Source organism: Canis lupus, chromosome 6 (assembly GCF_048164855.1).
Source record: "Canis lupus baileyi chromosome 6, mCanLup2.hap1, whole genome shotgun sequence".
NCBI classification, from domain to species: domain Eukaryota; kingdom Metazoa; phylum Chordata; class Mammalia; order Carnivora; family Canidae; genus Canis; species Canis lupus.
In genome coordinates, this window is record NC_132843.1 from 41,955,319 (window position 1) to 41,971,757 (window position 16,439).

The window sequence follows — 16,439 nt, forward strand, 5'->3', positions numbered from 1 at the left end:
TGAAAAACATTTTATCATTCATGGCTTTCTAAAAGAAGCCCTATTTGTACAAATTGGATATTCAAGTGTATCAGTGTAGTCTCCAGTTCTTTTTTTTTTTTTAATTGGTGTTCAATTTGCCAACATACAGAATAACACCCAGTGCTCATCCCGTCAAGTGCCCCCCTCAGTGCCCATCACCCTCTCCAGTTCTTCTGAGTCCCCAACTCTGGCTATTTCTCTGCCTCCTCTCTTTTTCTTTTACAAGTTGAGTAAAAAGTTTATGAGGTTTGAAGTTTCAACTGCAGAGGTTTTGAGTCCTGTACATCAGTGGTTTGTCAATGCTAGAGGACAGACCAGTACTGGTTGATGGCAAGATTTGTAAAAGTACGTTTCTTATATTTCAGTGTTAAATCTTTTCTTTATGAAATGATGACAGATTTTCTTCCCCTTGATGTTCCTCCTTACTGAGCAGAATTTTAAAACCCAAAACCTGTAACAGTCTTTGGAATGTATATGCATGTACCTGTCCACCTGTATATCTAGTCAGTAGAAAACTGGGAAATTCTGTGGTAGTTGGCTTTTCCCAGTATCAAATTTTCTAAGAAAACTTGGCTTAGGTGATCTCAAATTTTAATCACCAGTCCTGATAGCTATTTTTTTTCTCTCTCTTTTTAAAAGATTTTATTTATTTATTCATGAGAGACACAGAGAGAGGCAGAGACAGGCAGAAGGAGAAGCAGGCTCCCTGTGGGGAGCCCATTGCGGGACTCAATCCCTGGACCTTGGATCACACCCTGAGCTGAAGGCAGACGCTCAACCATTCAGCCACCCAGGCATCCCTATTTCTCTTTGTTTTAATCCATAGTCGATCTTCTGGGAGGGTGATGTTAATAAAACTCATTGTTTTAATGCAAACTAATTGATAAATGAGAATTACACTAAATAGCAGATGCATTTTCTGATTAAAAAAATATTATGAATGTATCATAACCTTCTGCCCCATTGCTATTTATAGGTTTACCTAAAAATGACATAGTCACCCATCTTAAGCAATCAGTGACAGAATTTAAGCAAGAACTGCCTATTTTCATGGCTCTGGGAAACCCCTGTCTCAAGCCAAGGCACTGGGAGGCTCTCCAGGAGATTATTGGAAAGTCTGTTTCTCTTGATAAAAACTGTACAGTAGAGAATCTTCTAGCACTCAAGGTAAACAAATATTTAAAAAACAGGTTGAAATACCAGAGGGGCCAATTTTAAGCAAGCCAGTAAATCTACAAGGAATAGGAATTTAAAAAGTGAGAGGTTTGTGGACTAAGAAGGTGGGAACAGCTGGTGGAGGTCAGGTGGCTGAAGTTATGGGTAGCTACAGGTATGACGTGCCATTTGTTATACTATTGTCCTGGTGATTTGGAAACTGATCGTGGTTTTCATGTGTGACAAATGAAGCTAGTGTTTTATTACTTAACAGTGCTACTTCTTACAGAGATGCAGGAACAGAAACATCCAAACTACTTACTCATTTCACATAAAATGAAAATACATTAAGATCATATTAGGATAGCTCTGCCAAATCACTTGATACTCTATTTAAAATACACAAGAACTATTTGATTTGCCTTCTAGTTTTGTTGTAAAAATAGATTCCATGATTTTTATGGTTAAGAGTTGTTCTGTTTTCAGACCTAGCCTACAGTAAGCTTCATTTATATTTCAGGCTTTGTGGTTAATAGTATCCAATGTAATGAGAGACAGTATTTTATAATTTTCTACAAAATGATTTATTATAATGAAGAAATGGGAAATTTTAAGGCATTTAAAAAGAAGAACTTTTAAAAGACAACTTTAGTTGATCTTTAAAATTTGATTGCTGTGTATCTCGGGCCCTGGCCTCAGTCTTCCACTTAAACTCACATGTTCACTTTGCTGTTTCAGAGATACCTCACAGTTAGGGTTCTCCACCTCCCAGGTGATTCTCTTTCCTCCCTTCCCCATATCAGCTAAGGGCATCTCGTTGTTTTTCAGTTGCTTAGGCCAAAAATCATGAAATAATCTAAATCTTCTCTTACTTTCTCACTTCTCACCCCATCTAAATCTCTCATCCTTTCCTGGATCGTTACCGGGCCTCCTGACTGATCCGTGTACCAATAGCGAATACAGCAAAATATCTAGATTATTTCAGAACATATGCTTTAATGTCAATGGCTAGGTTTATTCAAAACAGCATTCCAGAAATGAAGCACAATGGCAATGACATTTTCCTTGTCAAAGTTTTGGGTTATTGGAGTCATCCCTGGGCAAGTCAGGTAAAGGGGGAAGTTTGGCAGTCTAGCATAGCAGCAAGCAACAAAAGTGAGGGCAGGCAGGCAGGCCTTGAGCGGATCAGCTGGTAGCCTTCCTGGGGTTGGTGACTACAGTAGCTCAGAAGGTTTCAGCAAGCTGTCCCTGTATTTCTAATGTAAATGGAGAGTTTAAAAAGGAATTCCCATGCAGCTTTTGGAGGATCCAAATTAACATAATTCAACATCTCAACAAGAATGAACAAGGTCTTCAGCCTTTGAAATACTGGAGCCAGGAATCAGAGGAGCCCTTTCTTCCTGAGGTTGATTGATATAGTAGTCAGAGGGGATACCTGGCAATCAGCTGCCAAGAGTTCATGGAAGATTGTGATCATGCTATTTATTTGACAACTTATCTAGTATAATCTGTGTACCAAGATGGATAGGATTTGGACCAGAAACTCAGCCTTCATTTCCGAAAGCATGCATTTCATGGGGTCGACCCAGAATCGACCCAGCAGTCATGCTGCAAGACTGCCCAGGACAGTCTGTGGCAGGAGTTCTTTTGTGATTGTGTCAAATGAATAAATTATGATGTTCTATGACAGCCATTTCTGTCCAACACATTATGTACATTATGTAGGCTCTGTAAAGCCTATGATGTGAAAAGCATGTTGCAAAGTAAATTAAGAGGAAGTGGTCAGTAATATGCATAAAATAATCACAGTCACTTCATGGTTGATCTTTTTCACTTTAGAAAACAGGTGCTTTATCATATAGGCAGATAATCAATTATAGGTATTGGGTTCATCTGAAGCCTCCTAGTCATTACTAAGTTAATTGGGAGATCTGGCCATTTGTCAGGCCCAAACTTTGACCATAAGGACTTGAAAGGGCTCAATGCATTTGGTTGAAATTTTGCTTTACACATTATCAGTATCTGGATTTAGTTACTAGCAATTTCAGAATGTCAACATTAAGCAAAAAGTTCTTTATTCAGCAAACTTGATGGTTCAATGTTCCTTATCTACTTTTGGCTGGGTAGTCTGTATCAAAAGGCAAGCCTCCTTGCTAAACTGTTAATGAAGGCCATAAGCAGTCAACCAATTCCACTGTTGATACCCATCTTTGGCAGATGATGAACACTAGTTGTAATTGCTGAGTCCCCTGAGCTGCATTACCAGAACATAGGGGTTAGGCATTACTCTTTAACCCTGTGGAGTAGACATATGGAACAGTGGTAGATTCTTCTTTTAGGGATAAAAGCAATGAGCCCAGCTAGTTAATTCTATGATGTGGGAATGAGAAGCTCTCCGAGTATCTCTGTTGCCATGAGTGAGCCTGGAGATCTTGTATCAGGATCTTGTCCTATGGGAACTGGCAGTCAGTGGACATTATTAGAAAGGCCTATCTGTACTCCCTTAATTTGTTGTGAGAGCCATGTAGCCTCATGGCAATAGAACACAGAAAGGGAAGCCATGGAAAGCTTGGGTCCATTAGGATTATGTTCTCTCATAATTGTATCTCGAGGATTATTGCAGAAAGTAAAAGCATGTTACTGAGTGATAAAACAGTGGGCATTAGTGCAGAGAAAAGAAAGCTGGAATAGGTAAGCCATCTGCACATGTACAGAAGGTGCTGTTAGCTGTTCTTCATATGAACTAGAATTAGAGGAGATACACATAGCAATGAGAGATTTCACTGAGTGTGTAGACCGTGAAATGGTTAGAATGAATAAAGCCTGAGAAGGGCCGTGTCGTTCAGGTTGGGACCCACAATCTCGGGTCAGGGCATCACTGAGCTGGGACCAGGTCTCCAGGACCTGTGATGTACACGTTCACCTAAGTCTTGTGCTGCAATCATCTGATGAGTATAAAAGAATAATGTTTTCATTTTAGATGTTTCAATACGAAAATGAAATTAACGAAATCTCAACCTCTGCCACTAATGAAGCTGCTCTGGAGAAACTGCTATTTAAGATTATTGATCAGTGGAATACAACCCCATTACACTTAGTTGTTCATCAGTCAGACACGTTGTCCATCCTGATCATTTCATCCATAGACGACATATTAGCTCAGTTAGAAGAGTCGCAAATGATACTTACAACAGTTAAAGGATCTTCGTCTCTTGGGCCCATTAGGGTAAATATTATGACAAGGGGAAAATATGTTAATTGTTTATAGCTTTATTTATCACTTGAATTTTTTGCATTTTGCAACCTTTTGAATTGTATTAATCATTCACATACTTACATAAATCATTCCACATACTTAAATAGAAATGAGATTGAATGTTAGTAGCTTAAATACTAGAAGTAACTTTTTATGGAATCATGAATTGTTCACGAAGAAATGTTGTAAAGTTCAATTTGAGCAGGTAAAATAAATTTGTATGAATTATAAAACTATGACCCTATAAACCATGACTTATTAGCAGTGCCACTGCTGCTAGAAATACCCACAGTTCTAGCAGGGTTCATGCCAAGCCCATTGCCTGCAGACTCCATACCTGTGTGTTCCTGTAGCTACTGCTAGAATGTCAGCCTGTACATACACTCTCGTAGTTAGGAATCGAAGCACAGGGCCAGCTGGTATTCAGTGTTCTCCAGTAATCCCTCTCTGGGAATCCCCTGTCCAACACCATGATCAAGGATCATTTAAAAACTTAAAGAAACTCGACAAGATATGTTATAATATAGAGATACTTAATAGTAAGGTTATCATATTTGACAGAGATAGAGTGAGAGAGAGAGAAGTGTGCACCCATCAAATGGAAATCACATTATTTGCAAACACATCAGCATTTAGAGAAAATGTCAGTTAACTGAACCTTAGAGGGGGGAAAAACTCAAGAAATTACAAAAAAGGGGATGAACCATATAGACTATATTCTCTAAGTGTATTAAAATAAAAAATGAACAGCAGAAAAACAGCAAAAAATAGACAAAACTATCACAAAAAAACTAAAAAAATTCAAAGCATCCTTAAGAATATATAGGAAATGGGGGATCCCTGGGTGGCTCAGTGGTTTGGCGCCTGCCTTTGGCCCAGGGCATGATCCTGGAGTCCCAGGATTGAGTCCCACATCTGGCTACCTGCATGGAGCCTGCTTCTCCCTCTGCCTGTGTCTCTGCTTCTCTCTCTCTCTCTCTCTCTCTCTGTATGTCTTTCATGAATAAATACATTTAAAAAAAAAAAGAATATATAGGAAATGTAATAAAAAATTTTAATTAAAAGTAAAAGGGAGAAAATTCTAAATCAAACACTGTCACAGTTGGCTTAAAGCCCCATGAAAAGGAAGATTTAGAACACCAAATGCCTTTATTAAAAAGTAAAAATGAATTTAGTAAATGATACCTTAGGCATACTTCAAGAAGCTGAAGAACAGCAACACACACATGGACCTCCACTTCCAGGCAAGATACAGTAGAGGGACCAGGTACACCATCCTGCCTGAAATACCCAAAGCTGAACAGGAAAAAGTAGCTGGAGCTATGGTTTTCAGGACACTCGATATTAGGAATGGAACGATAAGGATCCTTGAGAGATGGGAAACACACAAGAAGCCCCATGGTTGCTCCAACTTGAGTTTGCAGGCCTTGGTGGAGTTGAGAGTAATCCAACCAGAGCCTGGTAGACTGCCCGATAGGAAGAGATGCTGCTGAAAGTTAGAGGATGCCATAGCTTGCAGGGTGAAGTACCAGGAAGGATACTCTAGAGAGCCATGGAAGCTCTCTATTCAAGTACTCCACAGTCCCAAGTGCTGGGATGTGAATTGGAGGAAATTCCTTGAAACCAGAGAGATGACTGTTTAAGAGGATCTGAGGGAGCCATTCATACAACTCTGGGAGTAGCACCCATATCCACCAGCCGCAACAGTAAGCAATGATTTGTACACATTATAGATGGAGCCATTGAAAGGATCTTGCCACAGTAAAATAAATACTGTTCTAACAGATCTGAAAAGCAAAACCCCAAATGATGAAACTGTTTCAAAGTGATTTACCAGCACTCAGAACAAAATTCAAGAATATTTATAGGAATACAAAAATAGGGGTCCCTGGGTGGCTCAGTCAGTTAAATGTCTGCCTTCAGCTCAGGTCATGATTCTGGGGTCCTGGGATTGAGCCTCACACCAGGTTCCCTTCAGGGTAGGAAATCTGCTTCTCCCTCTCCCTCTGCCTGCCACTTCTGCTTGTGCTGTCTCCCTTTCTCTCAAATAAGTAAAATCTTTTTTTAAAAAAAAGTAGATCTATAGAGGATCATATAGGCCAAATAGAAATATAAAGACCAAACTCAAACTTCTATGGATGAAAACTATAATATCTGACATGAACTATGCGCTAGATGAAATTGACAGCAGATTAGACATTGCAGGAGAGAAGATTAGTGAATTTAAACAATTTTGAAAAAGAAGAACGAAGTTGGAAAATCAACACTACCTGACTTTAAGATTTAATTGTAAAGCTACAGTAGTCAAAACGGTTTCATATCAGTTTAAAGATAGAAAAATGGAACAGAATAGAGTACAGAAATAGACCCACAAATATACAAACACCTGATCTTCAACAAAAGTTTAAAGATAATTCTGAAAAGAAAGTCTTTTTAGAAATAGTGCTGGCAAATTAGACAGTTGCATGCAAAACAAAATTTTAAGAACTCTTCAAGCCATGTCTTGTAGCATATATAAACTTTTAACTCAAAAATGGATGAAAACCTAAAACATCAGAAGACATTTTTGAAACATTAAGAAGAAACCATTAGAAAAAATTTTGTGACCTTGGGCTAGCTAGGTTTCTTCAGTAGGACACCAAAAGAATGATCAATAGAAGGATTTCATCAAAATTAAAAATTTGTGGGAGCCCCCGTGGTGCAGCGGTTTAGCGCCGCCTGCAGCCCAGGGCCTGATCCTGGAGACCCGGGATCGAGTCCCATGTTGAGCTCCCTGCATGGAGCCTGCTTCTCCCTCTGCCTCTCTCTCTCTCGCTCTGTATCTCTCATGAGTAAATAAAATAAAATCTTTAAAAAAAAATTAAAAATTTGTGCCCTTCAAAAGACACTGATAAGGGGAAAAAAATACAAACCAAGACTGGAAGGAAATATTTACAAAGTATGTATTTGGTAGTAGAAGATATAGTAGTAGATAGTAGTAGTAGAAGATATAGGAGAAAGATATATAAATGAGTTGCATGTGGTAAATGCAACTATATTATAGTTATATAATATGCAACTTATAAATGCAACTTATATATTTAAGAATATATACAGAATTCTCAAAATAAAAATCAGTAAAGAAATGGGCAAAAGATTAAAGCAGACACTTTACCAAAGAAAATACTGGAATGGAGAATAAACATATGAAGATGCTTATCTTCATTATTCATCAGGGAGAAGTTAGAATCCTAGTGAGGTACTGCTACACCCCTTATGGAATGACTAAAGCTAAAGAGACTGAGCATCCCAGGTGCTGGCAAGGATGTGGTGGAATGGGGAGCTCTCACTGCTGTGTGAAGGGTAAAATGTTATGTACACTCATTTAAAAGGTTTCTTTAAAAGTTAAAAAAATAGACCTACCACATGGTGCAAGCATTCCACTCTAGGTGTTTACCAAGAAGAAAGGAAAGCCTATGTCCACACCTGAATATTCATAGCAGCTTTATTTATAATAGTGAAGAACAGGAGGCACCCCAGGACTTCATCTGGTGGATGAGTATATTGTCGTCCATCTATAAAATGGAATACTACTCAGCAGTACAAAAAAGAAATACTGACATATGCAACAACAGGAATGAATCTCAAAACAATTCTGCTGAGTGAAAGAAGTCAGACCAAAAAGAGTACATACTATACGGTTTCATTTATAGAAAATTCTAGGAACTGCCAACCAGGCTATGGTTTCAAAAAGTAGATCAGTGTTTCCCTAGGAATGGGAATAGGCAGGGGTTGGAGGAAGGGATGCCACAGGCTGCAAGAACCTTTCCAAGGTGAAGGATGTGTTCATTATTTTGACCGTGGTGATTGTGTCACAGTGATAAACATAAGCCAAAATGTTCAACTGTGCAATTTGAAAAGATGCCATTTACTATATGTCACTTATGCCTTAATAAAGTTATTGAAATATAAATTAGATGTTAAAAGAAATATGGAGGTACATAGTAGAAATATAAATGAAGTGCATGTGGTTCCCTCTGAGGAATCGAGTTAGGGGATGTGCCAGTCTACTGATATGCAAGCATTTTAGTACTAATTGATTTTTAATCATTTTCTTCTTACTTTAATAAATATACAAGTCAGAAAAAGATGTTATATCCACACAATTTTTTTAATTCAAAGAATGGAAAAAACCTGTAAGTACTAATGTAAATCCTCTCTAAAAGACAAAGTCAGGGATCCCTGGGTGGCGCAGCGGTTTGGCGCCTGCCTTTGGCCCGGGGCGCGATCCTGGAGATCCAGGATCGAATCCCACATCGGGCTCCCGGTGCATGGAGCCTGCTTCTCCCTCTGCCTGTGTCTCTGCCTCTCTCTCTCTCTCTCTCTGTGACTATCATTAAAAAAATAAATAAAAAAATAAAAGACAAAGTCAGGTTAAAAAAGTTACAAAACCATGTGTATAATATGGTTGCACTAAAGATATTACTTGTACATATATACAAAATATTTAAAGAAAGGACTGAAAGAATATACATATAAAAATATTTGTATGTTGTATAATGAATAAAATAAAGTTGTATGAATAGAACATCTCAAACGTCTCCCAAAACTAAATATAATTAGATTTACATTTATTTATGTGATCCGCTATGTCAGTGACTGATAATCACCTTTGATGTCAGTATTTCTACTAAATGAATCTTTAGACTTTATGAATGTGTATGTTCATCTTATAGGATCTTGTGGATGAGTGGGATCAGAATTTGACTCTCTTCTCTTACACTCTTAAGGAATGGATGAATTGTCAAAGAAATTGGCTCTCTCTTGAACCAATCTTTCATTCAACCGAAATACAAAGGTAAAAAAGCCATAATGAGGTTAAAAAATGCGTGGTGGATATTTATTGCTTGTGATTCCTAAGAAGTCGTTTCTTCAATGAATGCTCTAAAATAACCCACCTATAAGCACAGGTGTATAAACTGTTGAATTGTGTTTTCATGAAAGATTGCAAGCATCATCTTTTTTTCTAAGTCCTGTTTCTCAATTATTGATATAAAATGATTAAGGACTCGGAAAGGTGCATTGGATAGTTCATTATAATCTATACTACAATGCTGTGTGTCTACTGAGTTCTGGAATATTAGTGTGGTTTTTATATCAATAATGTGTTTCTAATAGCATTCATACATGAATGGTAATTTTTTTACTTCAGACCATGTAAAAGAATGGAGGTCCTAGATGGTGAAAATTCTACCTTTTCTTTTTATTCATAGCATTCAAATTAATTGGTCTCTCTTTAAAGTGACTGGTCTTGAGAGTGTGTAAGTTGTGACACATGTATTATCTAGATAGAATTTAAAGTGTTGACCGTAAATCACACAAGCTAATCTAGGAGCCACTCTGAAATAGGGTAGGAAGTCATAGAGCATGTATTTGTAAGGTGTGTTAGATGATAGAGGGCCTTGAATATCAGGTCCAGTATTATGAATTTTATTTTAGGGGCAAAGGGGAGCTGTGAGAGGCTCACAAAAGAAAACTGTCTAGATGTGACTACTGCTCTGCAGGGAGCAACGTCCATTTTTGTTATAAATGTATATTTGTCCGATGTTTCATCTATCAACCTGTAGTTTTTCTAGAGTTCCCAAAGGTGAAAACACATACCTAAGGAATGTATCCTCTGCTTACAACAGCTTAGGGCCTTGAACTCAGACTTCCATATTACTACTTTATTGATGGAAAGGTAAGACTCCTAGTTGACAGTGTCACCTCAGTTGTTCACAGGATTTGAGAGAAAAAGGGGGGCTTTTAGTGAAAGGATGCTGAAGAGTCCTGTCCAAGAGTGTTCAAGAAGAGAAGATACGGGTCTGTAATGGACCTGCCTTTGCTGGTGGAGAAAGATGGGGGTGGAGGGATGTGAAAATGAGGAAGGGGAGGAGACATTCATTAGCGAGGAGAATCATGGGAAAGAAGAGGATACTGCCCCTTCCCATCCCTCCATACTCACTGTGAAGTGGCACCAGAGCCTCCTGTGGCTGTTAGGAGGGTACCGAACAGAGGTGAGCTTGAAGCCTCCTCCCTAATAGGATTTTTACTGCACTGAGGATATTTTTAGGCCCATCGCCCAAAATGGGGGCTGGGATAATGTTAGGGAGGGCAACTTGTGGAAGAGTTTGATGAGTATTGCTCTGGGGTTTGGGGCATTAGAAACTAGGACCTGCCTTTTTGAAGAGCTCTGAAGCAGCCTTTATTAGCAGAGCAGAAAAGTACAAGAACACACAGTCATGGTGGACCCCTGATCCTCCATCACGGGGATGTTGCCCTCTAGGGGACATCTGGCAATTCTAATGCCAAAAATTGCTGCTTCAGGAAGATCAGATTAATAGCTTCTTCTCAGGAAGCTGTCTCCAGATCCCATTTCCTCCAGAATTTTAGTGCCTTTGTTTTGTTACCTTTCCTAGGACATGGGTCACTTTTTCCTACTTTATGCAGAACTTGTATACCTGTCTTTACGTAGAACTTGTATACCTGTCTTTACGTAGAACTTGTATACCTGTCTTACATGTCTCACTAAGTATAGTCTTACGAAATACTGGACACATGTCTGATTTATTTTAGTATTTCCTACCATGGACATCACCACAGGTAAGAAACATTATCAAATATCTTCAGCTAATGATCAGCAAAAATAAAACATATCACAACATTTTAAAAATTGAACAGCATCCTGTAGAAAATGCATTTAGAGTATAGATTTTAATTATACTGCCTTCAAAAGATAAAATTATCTTTAATTTTCTTTCTAAAGGCAGCTCCCAGAAGAAGCAAAACTCTTCTCTCAAGTGATTTCCATGTGGAGAGAAATAATGTTAAAAATACAAAACAAACTGGATGCTTTGCGAATAACTACCTCTGCAGGAATCCTCGAAATTCTGCAAAATTGCAATACATGTCTTGACTATATAATGAAAAGTCTTGAGGTAAAACTATAGCAGTCCTAAAGTGAAGAATCATTTAAACTTCACAATGTAATGTAAAGGACAACAGAAACTATTCCAATGCAAATTTTCTTTCCAGTAGCTGCCCACAATATTTCCAACTCTCACTAACTATAGGGTTAATGAAAATACTATCACAATGAAAAATAGTGGATAGACCAATCTAAATGGCCTGAGACAAAAATACCGAATTTTTAAGTGCTTAGATTTCCTTATCTTTAAATTGGGAATAATGGTAGTGCCTACTTTGAGGAGCTTTGTGTTAAATGAGATAATGCATTTAAAGCATAAGAGCTGGTACCAAGAAAGTATTCAATGAGTGTTAATTATATTAGCACTATGATTATTAAATTGACAAAATCCGCAAAAATTGATATGGAATACTTTGATGATTCCATTTATTTTAAATCCAGTACAGTTAATTTAGTGATATGTTAGTTTCTGGGGTACAATATAATAATTCAACAATTCTATCATTATTCAGTGCTCATCAAGCTTTGTGTACTCTTAATCTCCTTCACCTATTTCCTCCATCACCCCACCCACCTCCCTCTGGTGACCATCAGTGTGTTTCTAGAGTTAAAAGTCTGTTTCTTGGTTTGTCTCTTTTTTTCCTTTATTTGTTTTGTTTCTTAAATTCCACATATGAGTGAAATCCTATGGTGTTTGTCTTTCTCTGACTGACTTCATTTAACATTATACCTTCTAGATCCATCCATGCTATTGCAAATGGCAAGATTTCTCATTTTTCTTTATGGCTGAGTAATGTTCCATTGTATGTATAAACCACATCATCCTTATCTTTTCATCTGTGGATACTTGGACTGTTTCCATAACTTGGCTGTTGTAAATAATGCTGTGATAAAGCATATATCTTTACAAAGATATATGGGGTACATATATCTTTCTGAATTAGTGTTTTTGTATTTTTTGGGTAAATCCCCAGTAATGGAATTACTGGATCATATGGTAGTTCTTTTATTTTTTCAAGGAATCTCCATACCACAGTGCCTGCACCAGTTTGCATTTCCTACCAACAGTGCAGAAACACCTATTGTTTCTCGTGTTTTGGTTTGGGTATTCTTATAGGTATGAGGTGGTATCTCGTTGTGATTTTAACTTGCATTTCCCTGATGATGAGTGATGTTGAGCATCTTTTCATGTGTCTTTTGGCCATCTGGATGTCTTCTTTGGAGAAGTATCTGTTCATGTCTTCTGCCCATTTTTTAATTGAATTATTTAGGGGTTTTGATATTGAGATATATAAATTATTTATATACTTTGAATACTAACCCTTTATCAGATATGTCATTTGCAGATATCTTCTTCCATTCAGTAGGTTGTTGTTTAGTTTTGTTGATGGTTTCCTTTGCTGTGCAGAAGCTTTTTGTCTTAATGTAGTCCCACTTGTTTTTGTTTCCCTTGCCTCAGGAGACATATCTAAAAAGAAGTTACTATGGCTGATGTCAGAAACACCATTGCCTGTGCTCTTTCAGGATTTTTATGGTTTCAGGTTATCATTTAGGTCTTTAATCCATTTTGAGTTTATTTTTGTGTGTGGTGTAAGAAAATAGTTCTAGTTTCATTCTTTTGCATGTTGCTGTCCAGTTTTCCCAATATCATTTGTTGAAGAGACTGTCTTTTTTCCCATTCAATATTCTTGCCTCCTTTGCCTCCTTTGTCAAAGATTAATTGACCATATAATTGTGGGTTTATTTCTGGGCTCTCTATTCTGTTCTATTGACTTATAGGTCTTTTTTTTTTATTTTTTTATTTTATTTATTTATTTTTTTTTTTGAGAGAGAGAGAGAGAGAGAGATGGGGAGAGCAAGAGCATGAGTAGCAAGGGTGGGCAGAGGCAAAGGGAGAGAGAGAATTCCAGCAGGGTCCACACAGCATGGAGCCTGATGTGGAGCTTGATCTCATGACCCTGAGATTATTACCTGAGCCAAAATCAAGAGTTGGACACCTAACCTGAATAAGCCACCCAGATGCCCCTCTATCTGTCTATTATTTTGTCAGCACCATATTGTTTTGATACTGCTGATTTGTAGTATATCTTGAAATCTGGAATTGTGATGCCTACAGCTTTGTTCTTCAAGATTGCTTTAGGAAAAAAAAAAAGATTGTTTTGCTTTGGCTATTTGGGGTTTTTTTGGTGGTTCCATACAAATTTTAGGATTGTTTATTCTCATTCTATGAAAAATGCTGTTGCTGTTTTGATAAGCATTGCATGAATGTATAGATTGCAATGGGTAGTATAGACATTTTAACAATATTTATTCTTCCAAACCATGAGCATGGAATATCTTTCCATTTGTTCATGTCATCACGAATTTCTTTCATCAGTATTTTATAGTTTCAGAGCACAACTCTTTCACCTGCTTTGTTACATTTATTCCTAGATATTTTATTATTTTTGGTGCCTTTGTAAATAAGACTATTTTCTTCATTTCTCTTTCTACTGCTTCATTCTTAGTGGATAGAAATACAATGTATTTCTATATATTGATTTTATATCCTGCAACATTACTGAATTCATTTATCAGCTCTAATAGTTTTTTTGGTTAAGTCTTTATTTTTTTTATGTATAGTATCAAGTCATCTGCAAATATCCTTACCAGTTTAGATGCTTTTTATTCCTTTTTTTCTTGTCTGCTGTGGCTAGGACTTCCAGTACTATGTTGAATAAAAGTGATGAAAGTAGACATTCCTGTCTTGTTCCTAACTGTAGAGAAAAAGTTCTCAGTTTTTCTGCATTTAGGATGATATTAGCTGTGGGTTTTTCATACATGGCCTTTATTGTGCTGAGGTATGTTCCCTCTAAACCTACTTTGTCATGAATGGATGTTGTACTTTGTCAATGATTTTTTTTTATGTCTGTTGATATGACTATATGGTTTTTATCCTTCTCGTGTTGAGGTGATGTGTCATGTTGAATGATTTGTGAATATTGAACTACAGTTGCATCCTGGGTATAAATCCCACTTGATCATGGTAGATGATTTTTTTTTAATGTATTGTTGGATTCTGTTTACTAATATTTTGTTGAGGATTTTTGTTGAGGATTTTTGCTGAGAATTTTTACATCTATGTTCATCAGAGATATTGATCTATAGTTCTCTTTTTTGAGGTGTCTTCATGTGGTTTTGGTATCACGGTAATGTGGCCTCATAGAATGAATTTAGAAGTTTTCCTTCCTCTTCTATTTTTTGGATTGATTTGAAGAATAGGTATTAACTCTTCTTTGAATGTTTGGTAGAATTTACTTGTGAGGCTAACTTTTGTTTTTTTGGGAGTTTTTTGATGTCTGATTCAATTTCATTGCTGATAATCAGTCTGATCAAAGTTTCTGTTTCTTCCTGATTCAATTTTGGGAGTCTATAAGTTTCTGGGAATTTATGCATTTCTTCTAGGTTGTCCAGTATGTTAGCATATAATTTTTCATAATATGCTCTTATAATCTTTTGTATTTCTGTGATGTCAGTTGTTATTTCTCTTCTTTCATTTCTGACTTTGTTTGATCGCTCTTTTTTTTTTTTTTTTAGATGAATCTGGCTAAAAGTTTATCAATTTTGTTGATATTTTCAAAGAACTAGCTGCTGATTTCATTGATCTCTACTATTTTTTTTAGTTTCTGCTTTGCTTATTTCTGCAATAATTTTTATTATTTCCTTCCTTCTATTAGTTTTGAGGGGTTTTTGTTCTACTTTCTCTAGCTCCTTTAGGAATAAGGTTAAATTATTTGAGATTTTTCTTCTTTGCTGACATAGACTTGTATTGCTATAAACTTCCTTTTAGAACTGCTTTCACTGCATCCCAAAGATTTTGGACCACTGTGTTTTCATTTTCATTTGTTTCCATGTATGTTTTTTTATTTCCTGTCGATTTCTTGGTTGACGTGATGATTGTTTAGTAGCATGTTATTTAGCCTCCATGTATTTGTGCTCTTTTCAGATTTTTTCTTGCGGTTGATTTCTAGTTTTGTAGCATTGTGGTCAGAAAAGATGCATCGTATGACTTTGATTTTGTTAATTTGTTGACACTTGTTTTGTGGCCTAACATGATCTATTCTGGAGAATGTTCCATGTGCACTTGAAAAGAATGTGTAGTCTGCTGTTTTAGGATGAAATGTTGTGAATGTATCTGTTAGATATTTCTAGTCCAATGTGGTATTCAGAGCCACTGTTTCCTTATTGATTTCCCATTTGGGTGACATGTCCACTGATATAAGTGGGGTGTTAAAGTTCCCTAGTGTTGTTATATTACTATCATTCCTTTATTATTCCTTTATTATATCCTCCATATATTATTTCCTTTATGTTTGTTATTAGCTGTTTTATGTATTTGGGTGCTCCCATGTTTGGTGCATAAATATTTACAATTGTTATATCTTCTTGCTAGAATGTTCCCTTTATATAGGGTCCTTCTTTGTCTCTTGTTACAGTCTTTGATTTAAAGTTTATTTCATCCAATATAAATATTGCTATTGCAGCTTTCTTTTCATTTCCATTTGCATGATACATGTTTTTCCATCCCTTCACTCACAATTCACAGATGTCTTTAAGTCTGAAATGAGTCTCTTGTAGGCAGCATATAGATGGGTCTTGCTTTTTTAGTCATTCCATCACCCTGTGTCTCTTGATTGGAGCATTTATTCCATTTACATTCACAGTAATTACTGATAGATGTGTATTTATTGCCAGTTTGTTATTCATTTTCTGGTTGTTTTTGTAATTCTTCTCTGTTCCTGTCTTCTCTTACTCTCTCAGTTTGCTGGATTTCTTTAGTGATATACTTGGATTCCTTTCTGTTTATTTTTCACATATATATTATCAGTTTTGGATTTGTGGTTATCATTGGGTTTGTATATAAACATCTTATGCATATAGCAATCTACATTAAGTTGATGGTTGCTTACGTTTGAACTCATTGTAAAAGCACTAAATTTTTACTCCTCACATTTTTAAGTATATAGTGTCATACTTTATATCCTTTTATTTTGTGAGTGTCTTGACTGATTTTTACATACA

General features: G+C 36.6%; 1 protein-coding gene across 17 annotated transcripts in view; it reads left to right on the top strand.

The window, feature by feature from the left end:
* Nucleotides 1–16,439, top strand: part of DNAH14 (dynein axonemal heavy chain 14) — a 334,169-nt gene that overhangs the window by 113,500 nt on the left and 204,230 nt on the right. For 15 of the 17 annotated variants that reach the window (XR_012032771.1, XM_072830144.1, XM_072830141.1 and 12 more), the window contains exons 20-23: nucleotides 998–1,188; nucleotides 4,157–4,402; nucleotides 9,148–9,269; nucleotides 11,217–11,388. Coding sequence is in view for 16 of the 17 variants with exons in the window: in XM_072830144.1 (XP_072686245.1) it covers nucleotides 998–1,188; nucleotides 4,157–4,402; nucleotides 9,148–9,269; nucleotides 11,217–11,388 (731 nt within the window). In the remaining variant the exon portion in view is untranslated. The remainder of the gene's footprint in view (nucleotides 1–997; nucleotides 1,189–4,156; nucleotides 4,403–9,147; nucleotides 9,270–11,216; nucleotides 11,389–16,439) is intronic. The other 2 variants (XM_072830147.1, XM_072830151.1) reach the window with 2 other exon arrangements.